Source organism: Leptonychotes weddellii, chromosome 5 (assembly GCF_054177405.1).
Source record: "Leptonychotes weddellii isolate Sample4059 chromosome 5, ASM5417740v2, whole genome shotgun sequence".
Classification (NCBI taxonomy): Eukaryota; Metazoa; Chordata; class Mammalia; order Carnivora; family Phocidae; genus Leptonychotes; species Leptonychotes weddellii.
In genome coordinates, this window is record NC_138373.1 from 78,368,115 (window position 1) to 78,390,907 (window position 22,793).

At 39.9% G+C, this 22,793-nt stretch overlaps 1 protein-coding gene across 1 annotated transcript in view; it reads right to left on the reverse strand.

Moving 5' to 3' along the window:
- Positions 1-14,013, reverse strand: part of RERG (RAS like estrogen regulated growth inhibitor) — a 91,959-nt gene extending 77,946 nt beyond the window's left edge. Inside the window, exons 1-2 of the mRNA XM_081821283.1 lie at positions 13,739-14,013; positions 9,951-10,114 (exon numbers count right to left, since the gene is read on the reverse strand). Coding sequence (XP_081677409.1) covers positions 9,951-10,011 — 61 coding nt within the window. The 5' untranslated portion in view covers positions 10,012-10,114; positions 13,739-14,013. The remainder of the gene's footprint in view (positions 1-9,950; positions 10,115-13,738) is intronic.
- Between the last annotated feature and the right edge of the window lie 8,780 nt (positions 14,014-22,793).

The window sequence follows — 22,793 nt, forward strand, 5'->3', positions numbered from 1 at the left end:
GGGTATTGAGGAGGGCACGTTCTGCATGGAGCACTGGGTGTTATGCACAAAAAATGAATCATGGAACACTTCATCTAAAACTAATGATGTAATGTATGGGGATTAACATAAGAATAAAAAAAAAATTTGATGAAAAAAAAAAAAAAATAAATAAATAAATAAAATGTCCCATGTAACTCTGAGGGTAAGCTTAAAGTCAACAAATAGAAGCTAATGAACCACTTTTGGTTCCAAAGGTAAAGTAACAGACAGGAAGAGCTGTTGTGATAGTTTTATGGGCCAGTTTAGCTGGGCTGACCTGGTGGTGTCCAGTTATTTAATCAAACATTACCGTAAGAGTAACCGTGAAGGTATTTTATAGATGTGGTTAACATCTACAGTCAGTTGACCTTAAGTAAAGGAGATTAGCTTTAATAATGTGGGTGAGCCTCATCCAATTACTGGAAGGACTTTTGTTCAAAAGCTGACGTTTCCAGAGTGAAAGAAATTCTGCCACAAGATTGCAACATTAACTCCTGCCTGAGTTTCTGGCCTGCCAGCTTGCCGTACAGATTTCAGGCTTGCCAGTATAAATAAATAAACAGATAAATAAATTGCGTGCGTGCGTGTGTGTGTGTCCTTGTCCTATTGGTTCTGTTTCTCTGGAACACTGACTGAGAGTCCAAGGATAGAATGGTCTACATCCAGTCATGCTGAGTTCCTATCACTGGAGATATTCAAGTGCAGGCGAGGAAACTACTTTAGTTATAATGAGGAGACCATTAGAATATATGCCTTTTTTTTATTTTTTATTTTTTATTCTTATGTTAATCCCCATACATTACATCATTAGTTTTAGATGAAGTGTTCCATGATTCATTGTTTGTGCATAACACCCAGTGCTCCATGCAGAATGTGCCCTCCTCAATACCCACCACCAGGCTAACCCATCCTCCCATCCCCCTCCCCTCTAGAACCCTCAGTTTGTTTTTCAGAGTCCATCATCTCTCATGGTTCGTCTACCCCTCCGATTTCCCCCGCTTCTAGAATATATGCCTTTTAATAAAATTATAACGCATGTATAGACCACACTGAGTCTAACTCAATTTATTCATTTTATTGACAATCCAGTGTGCATGAAATACTGTGTGAGGGTCTGGGGACATAATGATGAGTAGAAATATCTACTATTCTCCCTTTTTGGAACGTACATGAATCCTGTACCACGTGCAACTACTCTAGAACACAAAGGTGATGCTCAACAGATACTTGTTGAATGAATAACTGAATGAAAGAGTAAAAATAGATTTTAAGATCATAGGGAAATATATAGATACATATATTTATGTGTCATTTGAGAAACCTTTCTATTAAAAATATTTTCATGTCTTAAACTTGAATTTTTTAATAAGGATAAGATTTGATCATCAAAAAAATTCTACAACATGACATGCTTCCTTCTCCAATAAAGCATAAGTCTGAATTATTTTCCTAAACTCTCCCCCCATCCTGACCACACTTACACACTGATCCTAAAAAAAACCCCAACTCAATGTTTATTCATTTCACATATTTGAAAGGGCCAACCCTAAGGCATAGAAACTGCTACCTCTGAATAGTCTGTAATGCTATGTCTTCGGTGGACGAAGACTTAACAGCCAACTGCTGGACTGAGCTTGTTCCTCTGGCCTCCCGCAATGGACAGCTAGCAAACTCACCATATTGCTTGTCCAAACAGAAATGTTAAGAAACATACAGGAAGAACTACGTGGACTTTGATGACAAGAGCATCACAGTAGGAAGACCAAATTCTTATCACACTTGTAATTGTTCAAAGTACCTTCAAAGCCTATCCTAACTGTATTGCTATATAAATAAATAAGAAGCAAGCAAGCCAGCAAATGTGTATGTCATTAGACAGATGAATAAAAAAAGAGATGAACGGGATGAAACTAAAGTTTTAACTCCAATCCTTTCATTAGTACAATTGAGTGCTTTTAAAAAAATTAGATTATATTGATAGGACATAGATAAAACGTTCTTTTGATAATAATGAGAAATTTGGGGCTCCTGGATGGCACAGTCAGTTAAGCGTCCGACTTGGTTTCGGCTCAGGTCATGATCTCAAGGTTGTGCAGTCATGATCTCAGGGTCATGAGATCAAGCCTCCTGTCCGGCTCCACACTCAGCAGGGAGTCTGCTGGAGATTCTCTCCCTCTTCCCCTCCCACTCATGTGCTCTCTCTCTCTCAAATAAGTAAATAAATCTTTAAAAAAAACAACACAGAACAATGAGAAATTTAATCTTTAGCAGAGGACGATTCATCAGTTTTCTTACATTTGATCCAACGCTGTAAGAAATGAAATACTACATAACAGGGGAACTTTCTTACATATACAGGTTGCTGAGAATCTCACAACTAGCTGTAATGATAGGCCACAAACCCAGGAGTCCCAGGGGGCTTTGCTATGCATTGGCTATTGATTGATTACTGGAAATTTCCTATAAAAACAAAACTCATCAGGTTTTACAAGGTTCATATCCTAAAATCCTAATGATCACCTCATTTCCTAAGAGAAAGTGTTCAAAAGAATGTGGAAATGGATAGGGTGATACAAAATGAAAACATGTAGTAGCAAACTTGCAAGAGTCATAAACTAGGATTCTAGACTTGGCTGTGCCCCAAGAAGCTGGGTGATCTATGTAACGACCTCTCTTCTCTCTCATAGGTACATATAGGAACTTTACATATTTGCTGAATCCATGCTGAAATTACCTTTTCAGACTGCATTGCCTTTATAACGTAACTGCTTGCATTTTTGATGGGATGGAAGAAATTATGGCTGTTTTTCTGAAACGACATCAATTTTCAAAGGCAGCTGTAGCAACAGAGATGCGTTTGCCCTGGAATTTTGGCTTCAAGGACAGTACCACTTTGAAAATTTGGCTGATTTCCCCAAACCCATAAGCTGGAGAAATACCAGGAATAAAAAGGGAAATTACATGGATGATTTACAATTTTCTTCACTCCCTTTCCTTAAAGTTAGTCCTTATCAGTTGCCAAGAAAAAAAGTTGAGATCAAAATGGAACCAAGTGACGACTGACAATTAACTATAGGAAACTATTTCAATGAATAAATTAGCCGTAAGTTAAAAATAAAAGACACTCCCATTTTAATAATATATTCCAATAGAAAGAAGCAGGGACAGAGATGTCCTTTTGGCTTTGAAAAACAGGTTTTGATTTTGTTTTATTTTCTTTTGTCTTGTTTTCTAGTATTGTTTCCTCCCTAACTGTATTTTCCTTAAGAAAAGTCTAAGAATTGGTCATTGCCAACCTACAAAATGTTTAACTACCCACCAATTAACAACTGACTTTGATTTTAATTATTCCTTTCCTTTTCATTTTTTCTTTTTCTTTCCTTTTTCTGAGCCCTCACCATTCCCCATCTTTGCTTTTCTTCCTGGGCCTACAATAAAAGTCAGTGTGACTTATAGCTTGCACCAAGGTAGGGCTTTTCCACATATCCATAGGTAAAAACCTGCATTTTGAAAAATACCCTTTTGTTCCTCTTGGGGTGGAAGAAACAAAAGAAAATCAGCTCATACAGGCTGTTTGTCTCTTTTTTGCTTTTCTATCTTTGCAGGTAAAAGAAAGTACATAAGCTTGAAAGCCACAAGTAACCATATCATTACATTTTATGACAGGAAAACAGCTAGTTTTCTAGCCGCATCCAAACTTGTCTCAATGCCAACTTCCTCCCATTGGCCCAGTCCTTTAAAAAACAATTATTCCTCTCACCATACAAGGAACCAATGGGCCTCATTTCTGGTAATCCTTCAAATTCAACAACCACCTAGGAAATGCACACACACACACACACACATACACACACTTCACACATCACACACTTGTGTCCAGGAGCTGTGAAAGTTCTGCACCCACCTGAAACACAATCTGTCCCTCTTCTTACCCAGACAAATTTTTAAAGAAAATTTACCATCCAGGTTATATAATTTTAAAACAAGAATGACCAAGAACTTGAAGAGCTGATTGAGAACGTTAAGTAGGTAAAAAGTGTGGTACAGGGGAGCACCTGGGTGGCTCAGTTGGTTAAGCGGCTGCCTTCGGCTCAGGTCATGATCCCAGGCTCCTGGGATCAAGCCCCGCGTCGGGCTCCCTGCTCAGCGGAGAGCCTGCTTCTCCCTCTCCCTCTGCCTGCCGCTCTGCCTACTTGTGCTATCTCTCTGTCAAATAAATAAATTAAAAAAAAAAAAAAGTGTGGTACGGGACTGTTGTCAGTGCTCACTCACATTCATGTGACACGCACACCTGAGGCCATTTCCTATACTTGTGGTTTTCAAACTGGACCTGGACCCTACATGTTACTGAGGTCACAGATCAACTTGCTATATCTTCCCAATGAGTCCATTTTAGTCATTATCTGGCTGGGGGTATCATTTTTATATTCAAACAAACATAGATATATTATAGAGTAATATTAAATTTTGCATATATTTTATGTAACTGGTAAAGCATGCGGAATAATTACATGATCATAATGAGATGCTTACATACTCCAAATCGCCCAGATCTTTCTTTTCTTCTTTTAGAAGTCCCTGAAAACAATGTTCAAGAAGCATCATACTACACTATTAAGTCTCTATGAAGGGAATGAACTGGCATATAGCTACATATAGAGAAAAAGTTCTAGAATACAAAGGTTGGGGGGGCACATGTGTGGCTCATTCGGTTGAGCAACCGACTCTTGGTTTCGGCTCAGGTCGTGATCTCAGGGTCGTGGGATCGAGCTCGGCATCAGGCTCCGCAGTCAGTGGGGAGTCTGCTTGAGATTCTCTCCCTCTCCCTCTTCCCCTTCCCCCATGCACACTCTGTCTCTCTCAAATGATCTTTATCTTTAACTTTTTTCTTTTTAGAAAGAAGATAACTAAATAACTAAATTTTAAAAATACAATAAAATACAAAGGTTGGTTTATAGCATAAGGAAACTGACCTACCCAAGGAGCTATTGATATTGCTGTTTTCATTTCATGTATGTGAAATCTCATGAACATAACCCAGCCATATAACATGCATATACATTAAAGCAGTATTTGGTACTTACTGGAAAAGTCATATTTAAAATCAGAATTGTCCCTGTCACACTAAAAAATAAAATTAAAAAAGCTTTTCAAAACTTTTTTATAATTGACAGAGAGAGAAAGAGGGAGAAAAACAAACAAGAACAAGGAAACAAGGAAAAGAAGGGAAAAATAAATCACTTCTCTTTGTGCCCAGGAAAAATATATCACAAGTTCGTTTGTGTTTAGCCCCCAATTTATAGCTTTACGGATGAGCGCACCAACTGGCTTCTGAATTAGAAGACAGCAATACTCAATTAACTTTGAGACTAGCCTTTTCAAGAAATATATTTAGCTATGGTGCACAATATTTCAATTCTAAAACGAGAATGTCAACTATGAAACTAAATTTAAAATTGCAGTGGTTTCTCTCTCAGCTCCTCCCACACTTACTACAAATTTGAATAATATGAAGCCAGGAAGCATTTAAATAAATAGGGTGTGCATTCTAGGTTTTATTGCAGGTGGTACAGCTTTAATCACTTGGAGCTTGTCAAATTACAGGCTGACGCACACACGTAAGGAAATCTATGTCCCGCGCGCCATGTTATTAGTGCTCTACCCTTCCCAGCCAGTAAGGGAAATGTTTACCCTGCTGGGGCAAGAGAAGATGGGACAGGCTGGGACACAGGCTATGCTGTCTGCAGCATCCCCCACAGCGCTCACCACGCTGAGCCAGCAACCAAGCTCCCCTGAAGACAGAACTGCAAGGTAACATTAGGCAGAAAGGGAAAGAATCCTCCCATCACAAAAGACCATGTAAATACCGATACATACATACATGCACACACAAACACATCACATGTTCTTCAGTGCTCCTTTATAAGTCACACATTATTAAATTCTGCCTGTGCTAACACTTCTATGGTCAACCTGTCAACCAAAAAGTTCTGGTTACTGTTAAATTCTGTTTTAAACATAGAGGGCTTGTCTATTACCTGGGCTCAAGAAGCTGTTTACCACATACCAGAAGCATTTTCAAATTTAAGGGTGATAATTTATTGATGACACAAACGTATTTCTAGCCATTTTTCCAAGATACGAGCTGCAAGAAGTATTGTTATGATCACGAGTAGTCAAACTAAAATTGACATTAGCCAGACTTTGGATTCAAAGAAAGACAGAGAAAGGTGTGTGTGCATGTGTATGTGTTTAGGGTATGCAGAGTAACAATATAGAATTTTTATCTTATAAACGTTCTGATTTTAATGAAAACCCAAATACCCACTCGAATGTAAATCTATCTTTCATTGTATGTTTTCACTGGAAAACTTACAAATTAAAATGAGCATACCTCAAAAAGCTATAATATTATAAGCGAATACTGGAGTCCTTACTATGTGCCAGGTGCCGTTCTAAAAGATTTGCATCTAATAGCTCACTCAATCCTAACAATGACTCTTTGAGATAGGCACTATTATATCCTTTTTTTTTTAAAGATTTTATTTATTTATTTATTTATTTATTTATTTATTTATTTATTTATTTTAGAGAGAGTGTGCACACACGAGTAGGGGGAGAAGCAGAGGGAGAGGAAAAAGCAGACTCTGCGATGAGCGTGGAGATTGATGGGGGCTCGATCCCACAATCCTGAGATCATGACCTGAGCCAGAATCAAGAGTCAGAGGTTTAACCGACTGAGCCACCCATGCGCCCCTATATCTTTTTTATAGTTGAGGGACTTGAGAAGTTAAATAACTTGCCAAAGTTGCCATGTTCAGGCCACTAATAAAGCGTAGAATAGAAAGTCAAACCTAACAGTGAGACCTCAGACCTCCTGCTCTCAACTCCAGGCTACACCGCTCTCTATTAGCAAATGGACAACATGGTCTTGCTTATCCCCAGTTCTAATTTGGTAGTGAGTGCGGGGAAAAGTAGATGGTATAGGTGAGACTAGAGGCCTCTGAAACAGTACAATCAGAGACCCTCCGCTTCTACCTTTCCCAGATCTCAAGCTGCCTCCCCCAGAAATTCTTCTCCTGCTGGGTGTCTGGAGAGAAACAGATTGTTGAGCCCATGGGAAGATCATGACCATCTGTGGGGAGGCATGTGAAAAAATGAGGAGCTGCAGTGACATTCTAGCAGGTATAACTTCTTACAGACTTAAGAAAAAAAGATACTTATAAGCTTGATACAGACTATAGGATAGAAAAGTGAGCATGTGGTACAATAACTAGGCAGAGCTATCATATATGCATATTAATAAAGAATTAGAATAAACATGAGTTCAACACTGCTACAGTCACGTTTCAAAGTTGATGGATACAAAGTACTCTGCTTGTTTTCACTAAACTATGAGAAAAGGTCTCAGATCCGTCTCCCATGCAACAGTCAAACCAGTACTACCTTTAAATGTGAGGCGTGGTTACCAGGTCTCAGGGAGACAGTCTAATGTTGAAATAAGGAAACACTGCGTATCGATGACAGACAAACAGGCAATTGTTTAATGTAGTCTATCGTTGTCATTTTCACCTACACGAAGATAAGTACAACTGGTAAAATGTATATGAGGTGGATAGAGAAACCAGTCCAAAGAACATGCATTAAGAATCATGGGACTTTACAGTTAGAAAGGACCTTAGTGAACAAGTCCAACTTCTGCATTTTACATAAAATAAAACTAAGATCAGCACAATTTAGATTGTGTGTGCAAGGGTATCTTCAGCTCTGGGCGTGAAGAATTGCCCCAGGAGAGAATGTATGGAGTGAGAAGACATGAGGTGGGTATGTAGGACCCTGGGAGCCCTGGGTTTGGAGAGGTGGGCTGATGAAGAGCAATGGAGAGGTAGCAAGAAAGCCAAGAAGTGTGAGGTCATGGGAGCCTGGGAGGGAAGGAATTTTAGGAAAGAATAAGTGGTTGTGTTGAATGGTAAAGAGAGTCCTAAGATGATCAGAACTAGGAAATATTCATTAGATTTGTTGGTTATTGATCAGTGGTGATCTGAGCAAAAGCAGTTTCAAGGTCATGATTGCAGTGGAAGATTGCCATGTGCTGAGCAATGAATGAGAGGTAAAAAACAGTTAAGACAATAAGGGCAGAGTCCACATTCCATAAGCTTGGAAAAAAGAAAAAGATGGTGTGGTAGAAGAAATGCTTAAGGGAAAACGGTTGGTAGAGAATGAGAGGAGTAACTGAAGTAGTCATCGAAACAACTTAAGGGAAGACGAAAGAAACGGGTAGAGCTCAGGCTGATAGATGAACCCTGAAAAGAGGATGGACAGAGCTTGCTCTGAGACAGTACAGATGGGGAAGGGATCGCCGTAATACAACCAGGAGTTCTCCCAACCAAATTTTAATTTTTGGGCTTCGCTTTTCCAACCATGTGGAGTTTATTTTGCTAAATGATCAAAGTTCTAAAAATTCCTTTCTTTGACTGCCTAGGCTAAGGTTTGAATGAATGAGTAATAAACAGGGAGCCCCAGGCCTAGACCCTCCATTCACGAAGGAGTTACACAAGCTATTGTTGGGAGCACAGTCTCTCACACACTCCCTTCCCTTCATCCTCCTCTCACTGGAACAAGCTTCCTCATTCTCCAGATCCTTCCACCAGCTATGGAAATTAGGTTCTCACGCCATGGGGAAACACTGAGGAGATTGATGGGGAGGAGTCCAACTATCTTCAATCTTGTGAAGGCTGGCAGTTTTTAAGCCTTGCCAACTATCTATTTTCTTTGCTTGGTTTCTGCCAGAGGCAAGAGTGAGTGGTAAGAAGGAAGGGTGATGGCAGAAAAGAGCACTCTTAGAAAACAAAAAGAAAAAGCGAGAGAGAGAGGCTTAGAATAGGGAAGATGTACTGCTGAACTTAAACCAGAGAGCCAGTTAGGAAAGAGCGGTTGGTCACAGAATTAAAAGCTATTCATGTGTGTTTATTTAAGATTATGTGGATTACCTGTTATGTTGGACGACCCAAATGGGTTTCCCTCTACAAACAGGCTCCTACTAGATACCTGTTTGAGTCCTTTCCTGAGAACCAAGAGCTCTGCGTGCCAAGTCAATTATGGTTCTTTCCTCCAGGAAGAAATCGAGACAACATGGTCTGAAAAAGCCATGTTGCCCTTAGAATTTAGCAACATCTACTTCAGCATTATTCTTTAGTTGTAAAGTCTGAGATACATTTTTCAAAATTCAATTAGATACATTTTCACATCCACCATTTCCCCCTTAATCTTAAAGGTCTGCACAACTTTTCTTGGGTGAGGAATGAGAAAAAAGTCTGAATTACTAGTATAAGCCACAATACGATCATTTAAATTCACTCGAGAGGCGCTAGCAATAGCTGTCTTGCTTGAGCTCATGCATTCTACATTTTCCCCACCCCCCCCTCCAGTTTTGGAAGTGTTGGGTAATAATGCAATTCTGTGTCTTGAAAGAATATAATCATTCAACGGGCATTTTTTTAAACACCCAACACATGCTTGACACTGGGCTGGCTGCTGCAAACGTCAAGATGAAGGAGATATAAAACTGGCCCCTTGGGATCTTGTAAAGAGGAACAAGAGAAAATATATATATATTTTTTTCATTTCCACAATCTGATTTCTTTGGAGGTTTGTTTCGTACCCTTCCTCGGAATACCAAAGCCTATGATATATCCATTGCCTTGGGTATTGTCAGGAGCTGACAATAAGCAAAAAAGTACATAAAACTGGTTATGCAAAAGGAAAGTTCTAGATAAAGAGAAAGAGACTTCATCTAAAAGAGCAACACACGAGACTATGAGAAATGCCAACCACCCTTCTGCTTAATCCCAGGAGGCAGTATGAAAGACACACACACACAAAAATACACACAAATACACACACTACAACAACTACAACAAAAAACTTACCTGACTTGCCCACACCTGCTCTCCCAAATATCGCCAGTTTGACCTCTGCACTTTTAGCCATGCTGGGTGTTGGTAGATAATTCACTGTCGTGCACACTGAAGAGCTGAGAAAATCTTGTTGGTTCCAGCCTTTGGATTCACCATATCATTGTAAATCTGCAATGCTTGAACAAAAGATATTTGGGAATTCATAAGTGACTGGAGAAAGAAATTAGAGTTTATTAAGCACCTTCTACCTGCCAGCCACCATTCACTTTATCAGCATCTTCCTCCATTGCAATCCTGTGAAAGGGTTATAGTCGTTTACTGCAAACTAGTCAACTAATAAGTGATAGATCCATGACCTGAACTTAGATCTCTTTGGTCCTAAAACATATGCATTTTCATACCCAAAAGCATTATGTGAGATGTTTTTTATGAAGGCATTGTTTTTGGGTCACTAATTGATAACAAATACTTGAAGTATGTGAATACATGTATTTACCACATGTCTATAAATAACCAACACACAACACACATGATGGGGAGAGTCACATTTGGAAGTCTTTATTTTCCTGAGATCTGAATAATATACATTCATTTTAATCCATCCTACTGTAATGACTGGATTTGCACTTCAAGGTTAAATTTAGCTCAGTTCATACTAGATCAAATGATTGAGTCACGTGACAAGCATACGTGTCCCAGGAGTTGATATATAATATCTAGTTTATATTTTTATATTTTCCTGGGCACAATGTCCCTGGTACACAAAAGATAAATGCCATGCCTCAACTTCTGATTCCTTTTCTACCAGCAAGCTTAACACTTAACACTGCCCTAACCCTTAGGAAATGACATTACATACAATGTAAGGACATTTGATATAGGTGCGTGCTTTAGGAATGATACCTAGGTCCTTAGTACCATGAATATGTAAAGTTGGAAAGAGCCTTGGGGTGAACCAAAGGAATCCTCCAGCCATGGCAAGAATCCTTCCTTAAGATCAGACAACCATCTTGTGTCTGACTGGCCCCTTTCAGATACCTGAAAGGTATCTGAGGTCAGCACTGGTGAGTGGACATTACGTCAACTTTTTGTTCACATTCACTCAGAAGCCTTCAAGTAGCCTAGCAGCTATTAGGACCCTCCGTCCCATCCTGCGCTACTACTTCCTAGGACAATGAGACCCGGCATTTTCCCTTGTTCTTCAGGAGCTGTGTGGTTTTGTTTTGTCTTGTTTTGTTTTTGACTCTTGCCTTCTCTTTTCACCACATGGAGTTGGCACTTGCCCCTTAACCACTAAAAACATGGCATCCACTGCATTCACTCCTTGAGACAGGACCTGACGAAGTTCACCGAGAGTGTCTCTGTTCTTTAGCTGGCAATGTGCCTATACAACCACTCACAGCAAGACTCACAGCTCTCTCAGGAACTGCAGACTCCCTCGTTCGGAACTTCTGCTATCAGTGTTTTAAACCTAAATATAAAACTTGACTCTCATCCTTGTTAAACTTTATCACATCCATGATTCATTCATTTCATCCTTTTCCTTTTCAGTCGGCAAAGATATTTTTGCAACACAAATGTGTTATCTAAACGTGTAAAGTGCTCCCGCCAGCGTTTTGTCATCTACAACTTTTCAAAGGAGCTTCTCGAGAGAAAGAAAAAAGTAAAAAACCTGCTGAAAAAGGATTTCTACAAAGACATGAACATGCAATTGTTTTCTTCATTATGCATCGTAGCCACCAACTTGTACCTAACGAATGTTGTACTTGCTGATTTCCAAAGGGCCAGAGCTTCCTCTGAAGGATAAAAAGGTCAACATTGGGGCGCCTGGGTGGCTCAGTCGTTAAGCGTCTGCCTTCAGCTTAGGTCACGATCCCGGGGTCCTGGGATCGAGCCCTGCTTTGGGCTCCCTGTTCCGCGGGAAGCCTGCTTCTCCCTCTCCCACTCCCCCGCTTGTGTTCCCTCTCTCGCTGTGTCTCTCTCTGTCAAAATAAATAAATAAAATCTTAAAAAAAAAAAAAGGTCAACATTGACATTAACTATTGTTTACCTCACCCCCAATAACAACAACAACAAAAAATTTCTCTGTAATCATTAATAGTACGAAAACCAGAAGCTTTAACATCTGCAATTTGTCCAGGCTCATACTTTTGGCTCAAGATAAAAGAATTTCCTTATTTGTCATTTTATATGTATTCATTAAGGAAAGGCCCTACGTTTAAAGTTCCATGCTTCATTATGGAAGCATCACAAAAGCATAATATATTGAGATATATAACTACATAAATTCTAAGTAAGAATGGCAAGCATTCTTTGAAACATAGACCAGGCAAGGGTCTGGAGCTTGTATAAACAACAATTTGTTATCTCGTGCAAAACTGTTCATTCCCATGCACATAAAACTACTAAGTAATTATCTATCTTATTTATAGTTCCTGAAAGTGGCCATCAAATGTGATTTTTAAAAAACATTTGTTAAGTCAAATATTTCATGAACTCCCAAATGAGCCTCAGAGGTATAGGAATTTCACATAAGAAAGAGAAATTGTGTAGGTTAATTTTTTCACTTATAAAGATACAGCTGCTTATTGTAGAAAAATCACTTAAAGGAAGACACAAACTGACATGCATCTTTCAACAGTTTGTTTTTCACATAAAAATGTGAAAAGTTACATTTGAATAGATATAAAACAAAGATACATGTGTAAATTGTTGTAGTAAGTGACCTTTTTCTGATGTTCAAAGTAATTTATAATCCAAGACCTTCCATAACATGGACCTAAAAACATTTGTTTTAATGTTATTGTACAGAAATATTCTGGCTGGGTCTAGAAGTTGCCATTTACTTATTATGTGGACAGTGCCTTACTAGGACAAAAACTTCTGAGTTTCTGTCCCTCCTAGAATCCCTCCTAAAATCACACCTAGATATTTAAGAGATTTAAGGCATAGTGACTCCCCCCCTAAACATAAGGGAACTAAAAGAAAGCTTAGAAAGAAAAAAAAGAAGAAGCTGTCCTCCAAATCCTATGTCATTACTAATACATTCATTAATCATTCCACAATTATGCCAAGCGCAGACAAACAAAAGTGGCTACCTTCCAGGAGCTTACCATCTGTTAGACCTGTGACATTTAGGTCACCAATAACTTGATTTTTATTTTTTTTATGTTTATTGAAAGAAAGGTTTCATTCATCATTCCCAAGACTATACTTATTACCAAAATCCCTGCTTTCCACTTCCTCTTTGGGGGGGGGGGGGAAGCAAGCATCTTTATAAGGTAACAGTTTTTCTAACTTCTGTATTTATCATCAAAATAAAGCGCAGCTCTTTAGGCAAGCAAAGCATCTAGTCTGGTCGTGGGAATGAGAGCCTCTTCCTTAGCTCTGAAATCAAGTTCTCCTCTCCTCACTACCAGGAACGCTCCCTCATCTTGCAACGCAGCACCCACAGTGACGAGGTTAATTGTGCAAGAACCCTGGTAATGGCTTTGCTCCAAAAGCAACAGGTATCCTAGAATGATCAACAGGCCCGACGTGGACTGCAGGTCACTTGCTCTCAACCTGGAGAGAAATGCAGCCTAAGTCAAAAGGGCATTCCCAGTCTCAGCTCGGAGGGAGGGCGCTGTCAAGCTCTGGGCGCCGCGCTCACATCTCCCTCTCAGCGAACCCCGAAGCCGCCCTGGGAAGACGCGGTGACCAGGAGAACCGACCCAAAGGCCAAGCGTTCAGGGGGGGGTCTTAAGGGTCTGCAGGAAGTCGTCCCGAAAGAGCCACCTGGGCACGTGCGTGACACTCACCTGTTCACACTCTCCAGGCCCGGGAGAGCCGCTGTCCCCTGCAAGTTCGGAATCGGTCCCCCGGGACCGCGAAGCCCTCCCACGCTGCGCAGCCCAGCCTGCGGCTTGCGTTGCCGAGACGCGGGCCGGCGATTGTGCGTGGGAGCCGCGGCGGTAGCCGCCGGTGCTGACCGACCCGCGGGGGTCTCCGCGCTCGCGTTCGCCCGGACTAGCGGCCGAGAGACTGCGGCAGGACGCGAGCTCAGCCCGGCCGGGGCCGCCGCTCCGCCGCCAGGATGCTGCAGTGCGGCGCGCCGGCGCCCCCTACTGGGGCCAGGGGCCGGTTCCTCCCGCGACGCCGCCTCCCTGCCCAGCGAGCGAGACACATCTGCTCTGTGCGTGCTGCGCCCCGGGGCTGCCTTCCCTTTCCCCTGCTCAGTTCCCGGCCTCTAGGTTCTCACAGAAGGAGCTCTGTCTTCGGTTAAAACTTTGCGTGTGAAAGCATCGCTCCGTGGTGTTTTCCATTCCTTACTTCCAATGATGCTCACAACATCCCCTTGGGGTACATTTAATTACCCAACAGGAAATTGAAAGAGAAGATAAATAACTTGTCCAAGGCTAGTAAATGGTTGGAATGAAATCCAGGCCCGACTGGAAGCTGAGAGATGCTAGGAGAGATATAAATACTGAATTCAATCGAAATTTATAGCTATATATTTGACAAAATTCCAAAACCTTCGTCTTCTCCTTACATGATCAGCCTTTGTGGTGTTTGAATAGAAGTCATACTCCATCATCCTCCAAACCTAACCAAGATGATCAATATTGATGCTGTGATAGACCTGCTTTCTTTTTTTTTTTTTAAAGATTTATTTATTTATTTATTCATGAGAGACAGAGAGAGAGAGAGAGGCAGAGGGAGAAGCAGGCTCCCAAGGAGCAGAGAGCCCGATGCGGGACTCGATCCCAGGACCCTGGGATCATGACCTGAGCCGAAGGCAGACGCTTAACCATCTGAGCCACCCAGGCGCCCCGACCTGCTTTCATATCTCGTCGCATTTGATATTTACACCCTCCCTTGGGGTAAACACTAGTATTATAATTATTAGCCTTTCACAGATGAGGACGTGATTTTCAGAGACGTTGAATGATTTCCCAAAGACTATGACACTTCGGATCAACGGAGCAGGAAACACATAGGCTATTATATCTTTCCTTCAAATTCGGGGAGTTCTTACCAAGATACTGGATGGCCTCCAGAAAACCACGGCAGTATAGAGCAGACAGGGACCTAGCCCTCAGTGAACAATCTGCAGTGGGTCCTTGATGGGAGAGATGTAACCATGGAGGCAGTTTCCAGGACCAGTGCTGACCTGGGAAGCCAGCGCACTCAGAGTCATGGGCCAGACTGAATGAAGAAGCTAGATCCATGACAGAGGTAGGAATTGCCTACCTGCTTAGGTGCTGTCTTCCCAATTCTCTGAGAAAGCACAAATGTTTTATCCTCTAGGACTTTCCTGACCACTAACCTATTTCCTCCCCACAACCCACACCTGGATAAGATGAGCCAGTTTTGGGTCTTGTAACCTGTTGTCTGTCATCATGTTTGCATCATACTCATTTTTCTTTCTGTCTTCTCCATTAAACCTGAACTTCCTGAATGTTGGGATCTATTGTATGTTATCTCTGGATTTCCAGCCTCTACCATTGCTCCTGGTCCACAGTGAATATTCAAGAGACAAGGTGTTGAGTGAATGAAAAGGAAGAACAAGTTGTGACCAGATATGTTTGATTTCTCTTCCATACGGAATTTGGAATGGAATAGGGTTAAAAGTTGAACATATGACGGGTCTGAATTGGGAAAGAAGGCTGAGAAAGAGATTTCATCATCTCGGCATACAGGGAGTCTTTGAAGTTTGGGATGTGAAAAGAATTGTCTCGGTAGATAATTAGAAATCTAATTATATGGAATTTTGTGGCATTTCTGTTCAGGTCTAACATGTTACCTTCTTCCCCTATCAAGTTCTGTATTCCTGAATATATATATATATATATATATATATATATATATATATATATATATAATCTATTTCTATAGACTTAAGTTGAAATGTCCACTTTGCCCCCCTTATCTAATTGGAGTTATTGAAAAGTCCCTGAGCCAGGCCCTTTTTGAAGCAATTCTTTGGGATCTTGTCTATGCAAATTGTTTCCCTCCATTTTCCCACTTAGTCGATATGGGCCAGCACTCTTCTGTCAACTAGGGAAGATTTTGCATCCATGTTTCCAGTTCTTGCTGTACTACACCAAGAGAGATGAAGTAGCTAACTAGAGCCTGAACCCATTGTGTTGTATCTCAGTACGTTATCCCATATTCAATGGGAGTGTTTCCTTTGTCTGAAAAGCACCAAAATGAAGCCACTCCCCATTATGATGCCTGCTTCATGGATCAGTAAGAAAGACAGAGGACACTTTGTACTTACAGCTCCTCAATATTTGCTTGCTGGGCAGAAATTCCCCTGGGCAGAGGTCTTCTCATACTTAAGTCCCTTAGCCTGGCTTCAGGCTTAAGCTAAAACATCTGACTAGTAAATGATTGTCAGTATAACCCCAAAACACAGTAAAAACTGGAATTGTGTGTGTGTGTGCAGATGCTAATCATGCTCAATTTAGATTAATTAAGTAGTAGAAAAAATACAAAGAAATAGAAAATCACCCCCAAAATCACACTATCCAGAAATAACCACTGTTCCCATGAGAGGACCGTCATTGTTACCATAATAGAACAGAGATGAATCGAAATGGCATTACAGCTATGCTAAGTGCTATTGTACTATTTTAACAAATAAATAAATGCTATTTTTAATTTAAAAATACACTTAATAAAGCAGAAGATAAAGAAATTAAAGCCTCATAAGTTATTTTATCTTAGAGATTCCTCTGAGGTTAAATTTTTTATTTTTTTTTAAGATTTTATTTATTTGAGAGAGAGAGAATGAGAGAGAGAGAGAGCGCACATGAGAGAGGGGAGGGTCAGAGGGAGAAGCAGACTCCCTGCTGAGCAGGGAGCTCAATGTGGGACTCGATCCAGGGACTCCAGGATCATGACCTGAGCCGAAGGCAGTCGCTTAACCAACTGAGCCACCCAGGCATCCCTTCCTCTGAGGTTAAAATTACTACACAAAATGAGATCTGAATTCATTATCTTTAACCATGTATTCATTTTGATTCTTATTTATATATTTGTATGGTTTATATTTAACCATTTATTTGTTTTCATCAATATCATTATCATTTAAAAAGGAGGACATTAAAAATAAATGAATAAATAAATATAAAAAGGAGGAAATTAGCTGTCTGTTCTATTATGTCTCTCACTTCCCCTGCCTTCTTTCTATATTTTTATTTCTGTATTTTTTTTTTATTGTCAAGATTTACAATATTTACATTTGTTCTGTAATCCTAATTCCCGGAGTGGTCTCAACTTAGTACTATATTTAAATGGGATAAATTTACTTAATTGTTTTACCATAGTTTTTCTATTACTTTTTATGTTGATTAATCCCTTCATTTCTTGATGTTTTCAAGAAGGTCTTATAGATACTGTATCATATAATTGAGAATACGCATCTCTTCCTTTCCCTGTTTCCAATTTATTTTGTAATTACCCTACTTTGATTTACATGATCTTTTCCTCTTTTTCTTCCTGTGTAACATATTTTTGTAGTTATTATAATGTTTATTTTTTAAATCAAACATCATACTGTCTGTGATACATAATAAATGAATTCTAATTCTGTACCTACCTTATCAGAGACGTGTTTGTTTTCTCTATGGAGCAGTGGTTTGAGGGCTGAGCGTTCCACTTGGTCTACCATCCTGAGATGAGAACATAAAGCCAAGAGGAGAGGTCATCTGAGTTTCTGCGCAGTTTCTGTTAAAGGTTACACACTCTGCTTTTCTTCTGAGGTTTTATTAAAGACCCCGTACCAAGATTTAGTGCAGGCCGTCAGAATCAGATATCATTCCACAGAAAAGATTCCCTCAGGTTTGAAATGGCTTGCCCTCTTTGTTCTTAGAGTCCCCAACTCTCTCTCCTAAGCCATTTCAATGACAACTGCTCACTCTCTCCCCTCCTCTTGTCAGAAAAGGAAAAGATAGTTGCTTAGTTCATTTCACTCCAAATTTAGAGGTGTTCATTCTTAGTGAAAAAAGAACACCCAGGATCCGATGACTCACCAATACTGCTTCCAGAGAGGAGGCAGCCTATACCAAGACCTTTTATTTCCTGAGAGGTTTCATTTTTGAAGTTTTATTGCAAGAAATCATAACCCTCTCCTCATTTTGTTGCTGCTAGTGATTATTTTTTTTTTACTTAAGGGGTTATTTTATTATTGTTATTGTTTATTTAGCTGGATGTTAGGCAAGGGCGAGTCTGATTGTGGCCACAACTAGACTTTCCCTCTGACTGAGAACTCTAAAAGCTAACCAAAATGTACAAAATAGCTGTTTAAAAGCATTGGAAAACAACCAGAGTTGAGTACCAATCCCTGACAGGGGGAATGCACTAGGGTTTAGCCCCACAGTCATCCAAGTTTTCTCCTTGGGGGCATTTGAAGGGCCCTGGTCCATGAAATCGGAGTCCAGACAACAGTGAGATCGGAGTTCAAGGCTACTAATGCAGCTGGATTCAGAAGGTTAAAGTGCCACAGAGGATAGCCACGGAGAGAGAACTCCAGATATTTGTACAGAAATGCCCCTGGGACCTAGGCCATTTCCTGGGCTGCACATTGTTGGGTGAGTCTCTTGGAAACCTAGTAAAAGAGCAGCTGCCTGGGGTCTGAAAGCTAGGTGGGGATTTCAGAGACCTCCAAATCCTCAGAAGACACTGAAGTTAAGGCTAGCCAGAATTTAGAGTACTTTCTGAACATCTTGGACTTTCAACTGAGGACTCAGAAAGATTACAGGACCACGCTTTAGGAATAAGGGCAATAATCTAAGAGTAATGGCAAATCTGACCCTCCCCTGAACAGAGATTAAAATGAAGCCTTGACAGGGACAAGCTAACCCACCAGTAAATGTACTGCCTGCCAAAACAAAATGCAACACTGTTAAGAAAGATAACATAATCCAGAGCCTCTAGAACTATCATTTATAATGTCAGGCGCTCTGTATTAGTCTCCTGGGGCTGCCATAACAAAATACCACAGACTGGGTAACTTAAATAACAGAAATTTATTTCTCACAGTTCTGGAAGCTGGGAAATCCAAGATCAAGGTTCTGGCAAAATAAATTTCATTCTGAGGTCTTTCCTCTTGGCTTGTAAGCCACTGTCATTTGCTGTGTGCTCACGTGACCTCTTCTTTGCACCTGCAGGAAGATAATGAGAGCCCTCTGGTAGCTCTTCTTATAAAGACACTAATCCTGTCAGATTAGGGCCCCACCCTTATGACCTCATTTACTTGCTCATTTACCTTAATTACTTCTGTAAAGGCCCTATCTCCAAATACAGTCACATTGAGGGTTAGGGTTTCAACCTATCAATTTTGGAGGGACTGAAACATTCAGCCCATAACACCTACAATAGCAATTACTAGGTAGGCAAGAAAAAATTACCAATAATAAAGAGATAAAAGTCAATAGCGAAACAACACTAGATGACCTAAAGTGAGTAGACAAGAACTTTAAAATTTCTAAGATTACTGTGCTAAAGCCAATAGAGGGAATAATGGACAAAAGTAGATGAAAACATAAAGTATTGTCATCCATTTGTGTAATTTCAACAACAAAAAAATAGAAACTATAAAAACGATTTAAAAAAAAAAACACCTTTAGAACTATATAATATAATACCTGAAATTAAGAACTCATTCAATGGGTTTAACAGTATATGGAAAGATCAGAAGACAGGATTAATAAATTCAAAGATATATCATTAGAAAACATTCAAAATGAACCACAGAGAGAAAAACAAATGGAAAGACCATGACAGAACATGAGAAATGTAGAACATGGTAACAAGGTCTAATACACATGTGATTAGAGCTCTAGAAAGAGAGGAAAGAATGAGATACAAGCAACTGCTGAAGAAATAATGCCTGAAAATTTTGCAAATGTGATGAAAAACAGTAATCCTCCAATCAAGAGCTCCATGAACCCTAATCAAAATGAAAACAAAACTAGACCTAAACCACACCACTGCAACTTATTGAAAATCAGGTTACAGAGAAAATATAAAGAACAGCCAGGAAGACAAAAAAAGACATAATTTTAAAGGGAAAAAACAGGCGTGCCTGGGTGGCTCCATCAGTTAAGCTTCTGCCTTCGGCTCAGGTCATGATCTCAGGGTCCTGAGATCCAGCCCTGCATTGGGCTCCCTACTCAGCAGGGAGTCTGCTTCACCCTCTGCCCCTTCCCCCTGCTTGTGTGTGTGCATGCTCTCTCTTTCTCTCTCAAATAAATAGATAAAACCTTTAAAAAAATAAAGGAAAAAAGCAAGAATGAGCAGTAACCTCGACATAAACTAACAAAGACATGAGACTATGGAATGACATCCTTAAGGTGCCAAACTAGAATCCTTATTTACTGAGATAAATCATTCTCAAACAAAATTTGAAAGAGTTCATTGCCAGCAAAACAATGGGGAAATAAAGATTCCAGATGGAAGTATAAAAATCAAGTAGTAATCATCAACTGCAGATAGGGTAAGTATACAGGTAAAAATAAATGAATATTGGCCTTATAAAAGCTACAAGCATTAAGATGTCTTGTGGGGATAAAATAATATCTAGGAGAAAAGTATGTGACAATAGCAAACAGATGGGAGAATATAAATGAAGTTAGGCTGCTATAAAGTTCTTCCATAGTTTGATATAAGGCAAAATTACTAATTTAAGATAGACTACTAATTTAAGAACACATTCTGCAATTCCTAGGAAAACACTAATAGATTCCAAAAGTATAGTAATAGAGAGGATAAAATGAAATTAAAATACTTTACTAATAGTAAGGAAAGCAGGAAAAAAGGAATAAAGGAACACATAGATGGTACAAATTGACAGCAAATAATTAGTTGTACTTCAATCCAGCTATCTCAGTAATTATATTAAATGTAAATGTATTATATACTCTAAATGACAAAATTTGTCAGATTGAATTAAAATGATGTGACTGTGTTTTTTTACAACACACACACACACACACACACACCCCTTAAAGATATAGGTGGACTGAGAGTTAAAAAAAAAAAAAAAAGGAAAAGGTGTGTCATGTGAACACTAATCTGAGGGCAAGGGCAACTTTGCAATTGAGCTTCATTCTATACCATTACTTACATGAATGTTAACCCAAAGCCCATGTTCTTAAGCATTATGCTTTACCACTTTTTAATACTGCTGGGCTCATCTCTCTGAGTAAGATTTCCCTGCCTTGGCCAAGATGGATTCCCTCCATTATTCTTTCCCACTCTTGGTTCTCCAGCTGGTGCTAATCTGAGCATGACCACAGTATTTGGAATGAACATGGAGAAATATAAGCTATGACTAATGTTCTGTATCTCTTTTGCATAGGATTCTCACACCGAATCCCCCTTCCTGTCTTGGCGGGTGGGGTGTTGTAACTACATCCCCTTTTATTAGGAAAGAAAGCAGACAGTGAATGCCCATATGAGGCTACAAAAGCAAGTTCCTAATTCAGCAGATTTTTGAACCATAACCCCTGAACTAAATTTAGTTTTCAGGAGTCCATCTCTGTTAACTGTTTTTCCAGATCACTGGAGATTAAATTGTCTAGCAGAATTGGAATTCTTATTGAATTCTTATTGCTTTTGCCTTTACTGATATCTGACTGGACAATGATGTGAGAGAGAGAGAAAAGGGTGTGGTGGGGAATGGGGGGAAGACTACCTGTTCATAGCAAATGCAATTTAATCACCACTACAGTTACATAAACTGGACTCAAAAAATTTGGTACATTCAGATGGAATAGTAAAAGATTTTACTGGAAGTTAATACTGCTCAGATGATATCAGATGATCTTTACTTCATAAACTGGTAGGAAATTAGAAACATATTCACGGGGGCGCCTGGGTGGCTCAGTCGTTGAGCGTCTGCCTTCGGCTCAGGTCGTGATCCCAGGGTCCTGGGATCGAGCCCCGCATTGGGCTCCCTGCTCAGCAGAAGCCTGCTTCCCCCTCTCCCACTCCCCCTGCTTGTGTTCCCTCTCTCGCTGTGTCTCTCTCTGTCAAATAAATAAATAAAATCTTAAAAAACAAAAAACAAAAAACATATTCATGGAGTTCTGACAATTTGTGGGACCTGAACTGACATATTAATAATAGAAATCGGCCTACCACAGAGTTAATAAGAAAAGTTAAATTTATTTACTTAGGAAAGTCCAGTGGTTTTTCACTCTCTAACTTTGCTTCGATGATACATGAAAACAATTCTGAACGGGAACATTTTTTTAAACCTCACCAACTAGGATGGAATAATCAGACATACGATCTGTGATTAAAAATAATGTTAAAAAACCCATATGCACCAGGGGCATTTTCCTAGCTTCTCTGTCTCCTATGCAAGACACTATTCTTAAATGAAATGGTAATTTTAAGAATCTAGTTGATAAGACAGTTGTGAACTGGAATGAGAAAATAGTGAAATAGGAAAGTGAGTGAGTAGGGGTTGAAGGCCTAAGAATATTTCACCAGCTACTAAAAATTCTTAAGTTTAAGAATAGTCACTAACTGGGAGGCAGAGCAAGATGGCGGAGGAGTAGGAGACCTGGATTTTGTCTGGTCCCAGGAATTCAGCTAGATAGGGATCAAACCATTCTGAACACCTAGAAACTCAATAGGAGATCAAAGAGAAGAATAGCAACAACTCTCTGAACAAAAAAGCGACCACTTTCTGGAAGGTAGGATGTGCAGAGAAGTGAATCTGAGGCCGATATTCGGGAGGATAGATGGCGGGGGAGGGGCCTCCATCAGCCGCTACTGGCAAGTGATAGAGCTGCGGAGCAAAAAATCAGAACTTTTAGAAGTCAGCTCTGCTGAGGGACGTCGCTCCAGTGGCTAAGC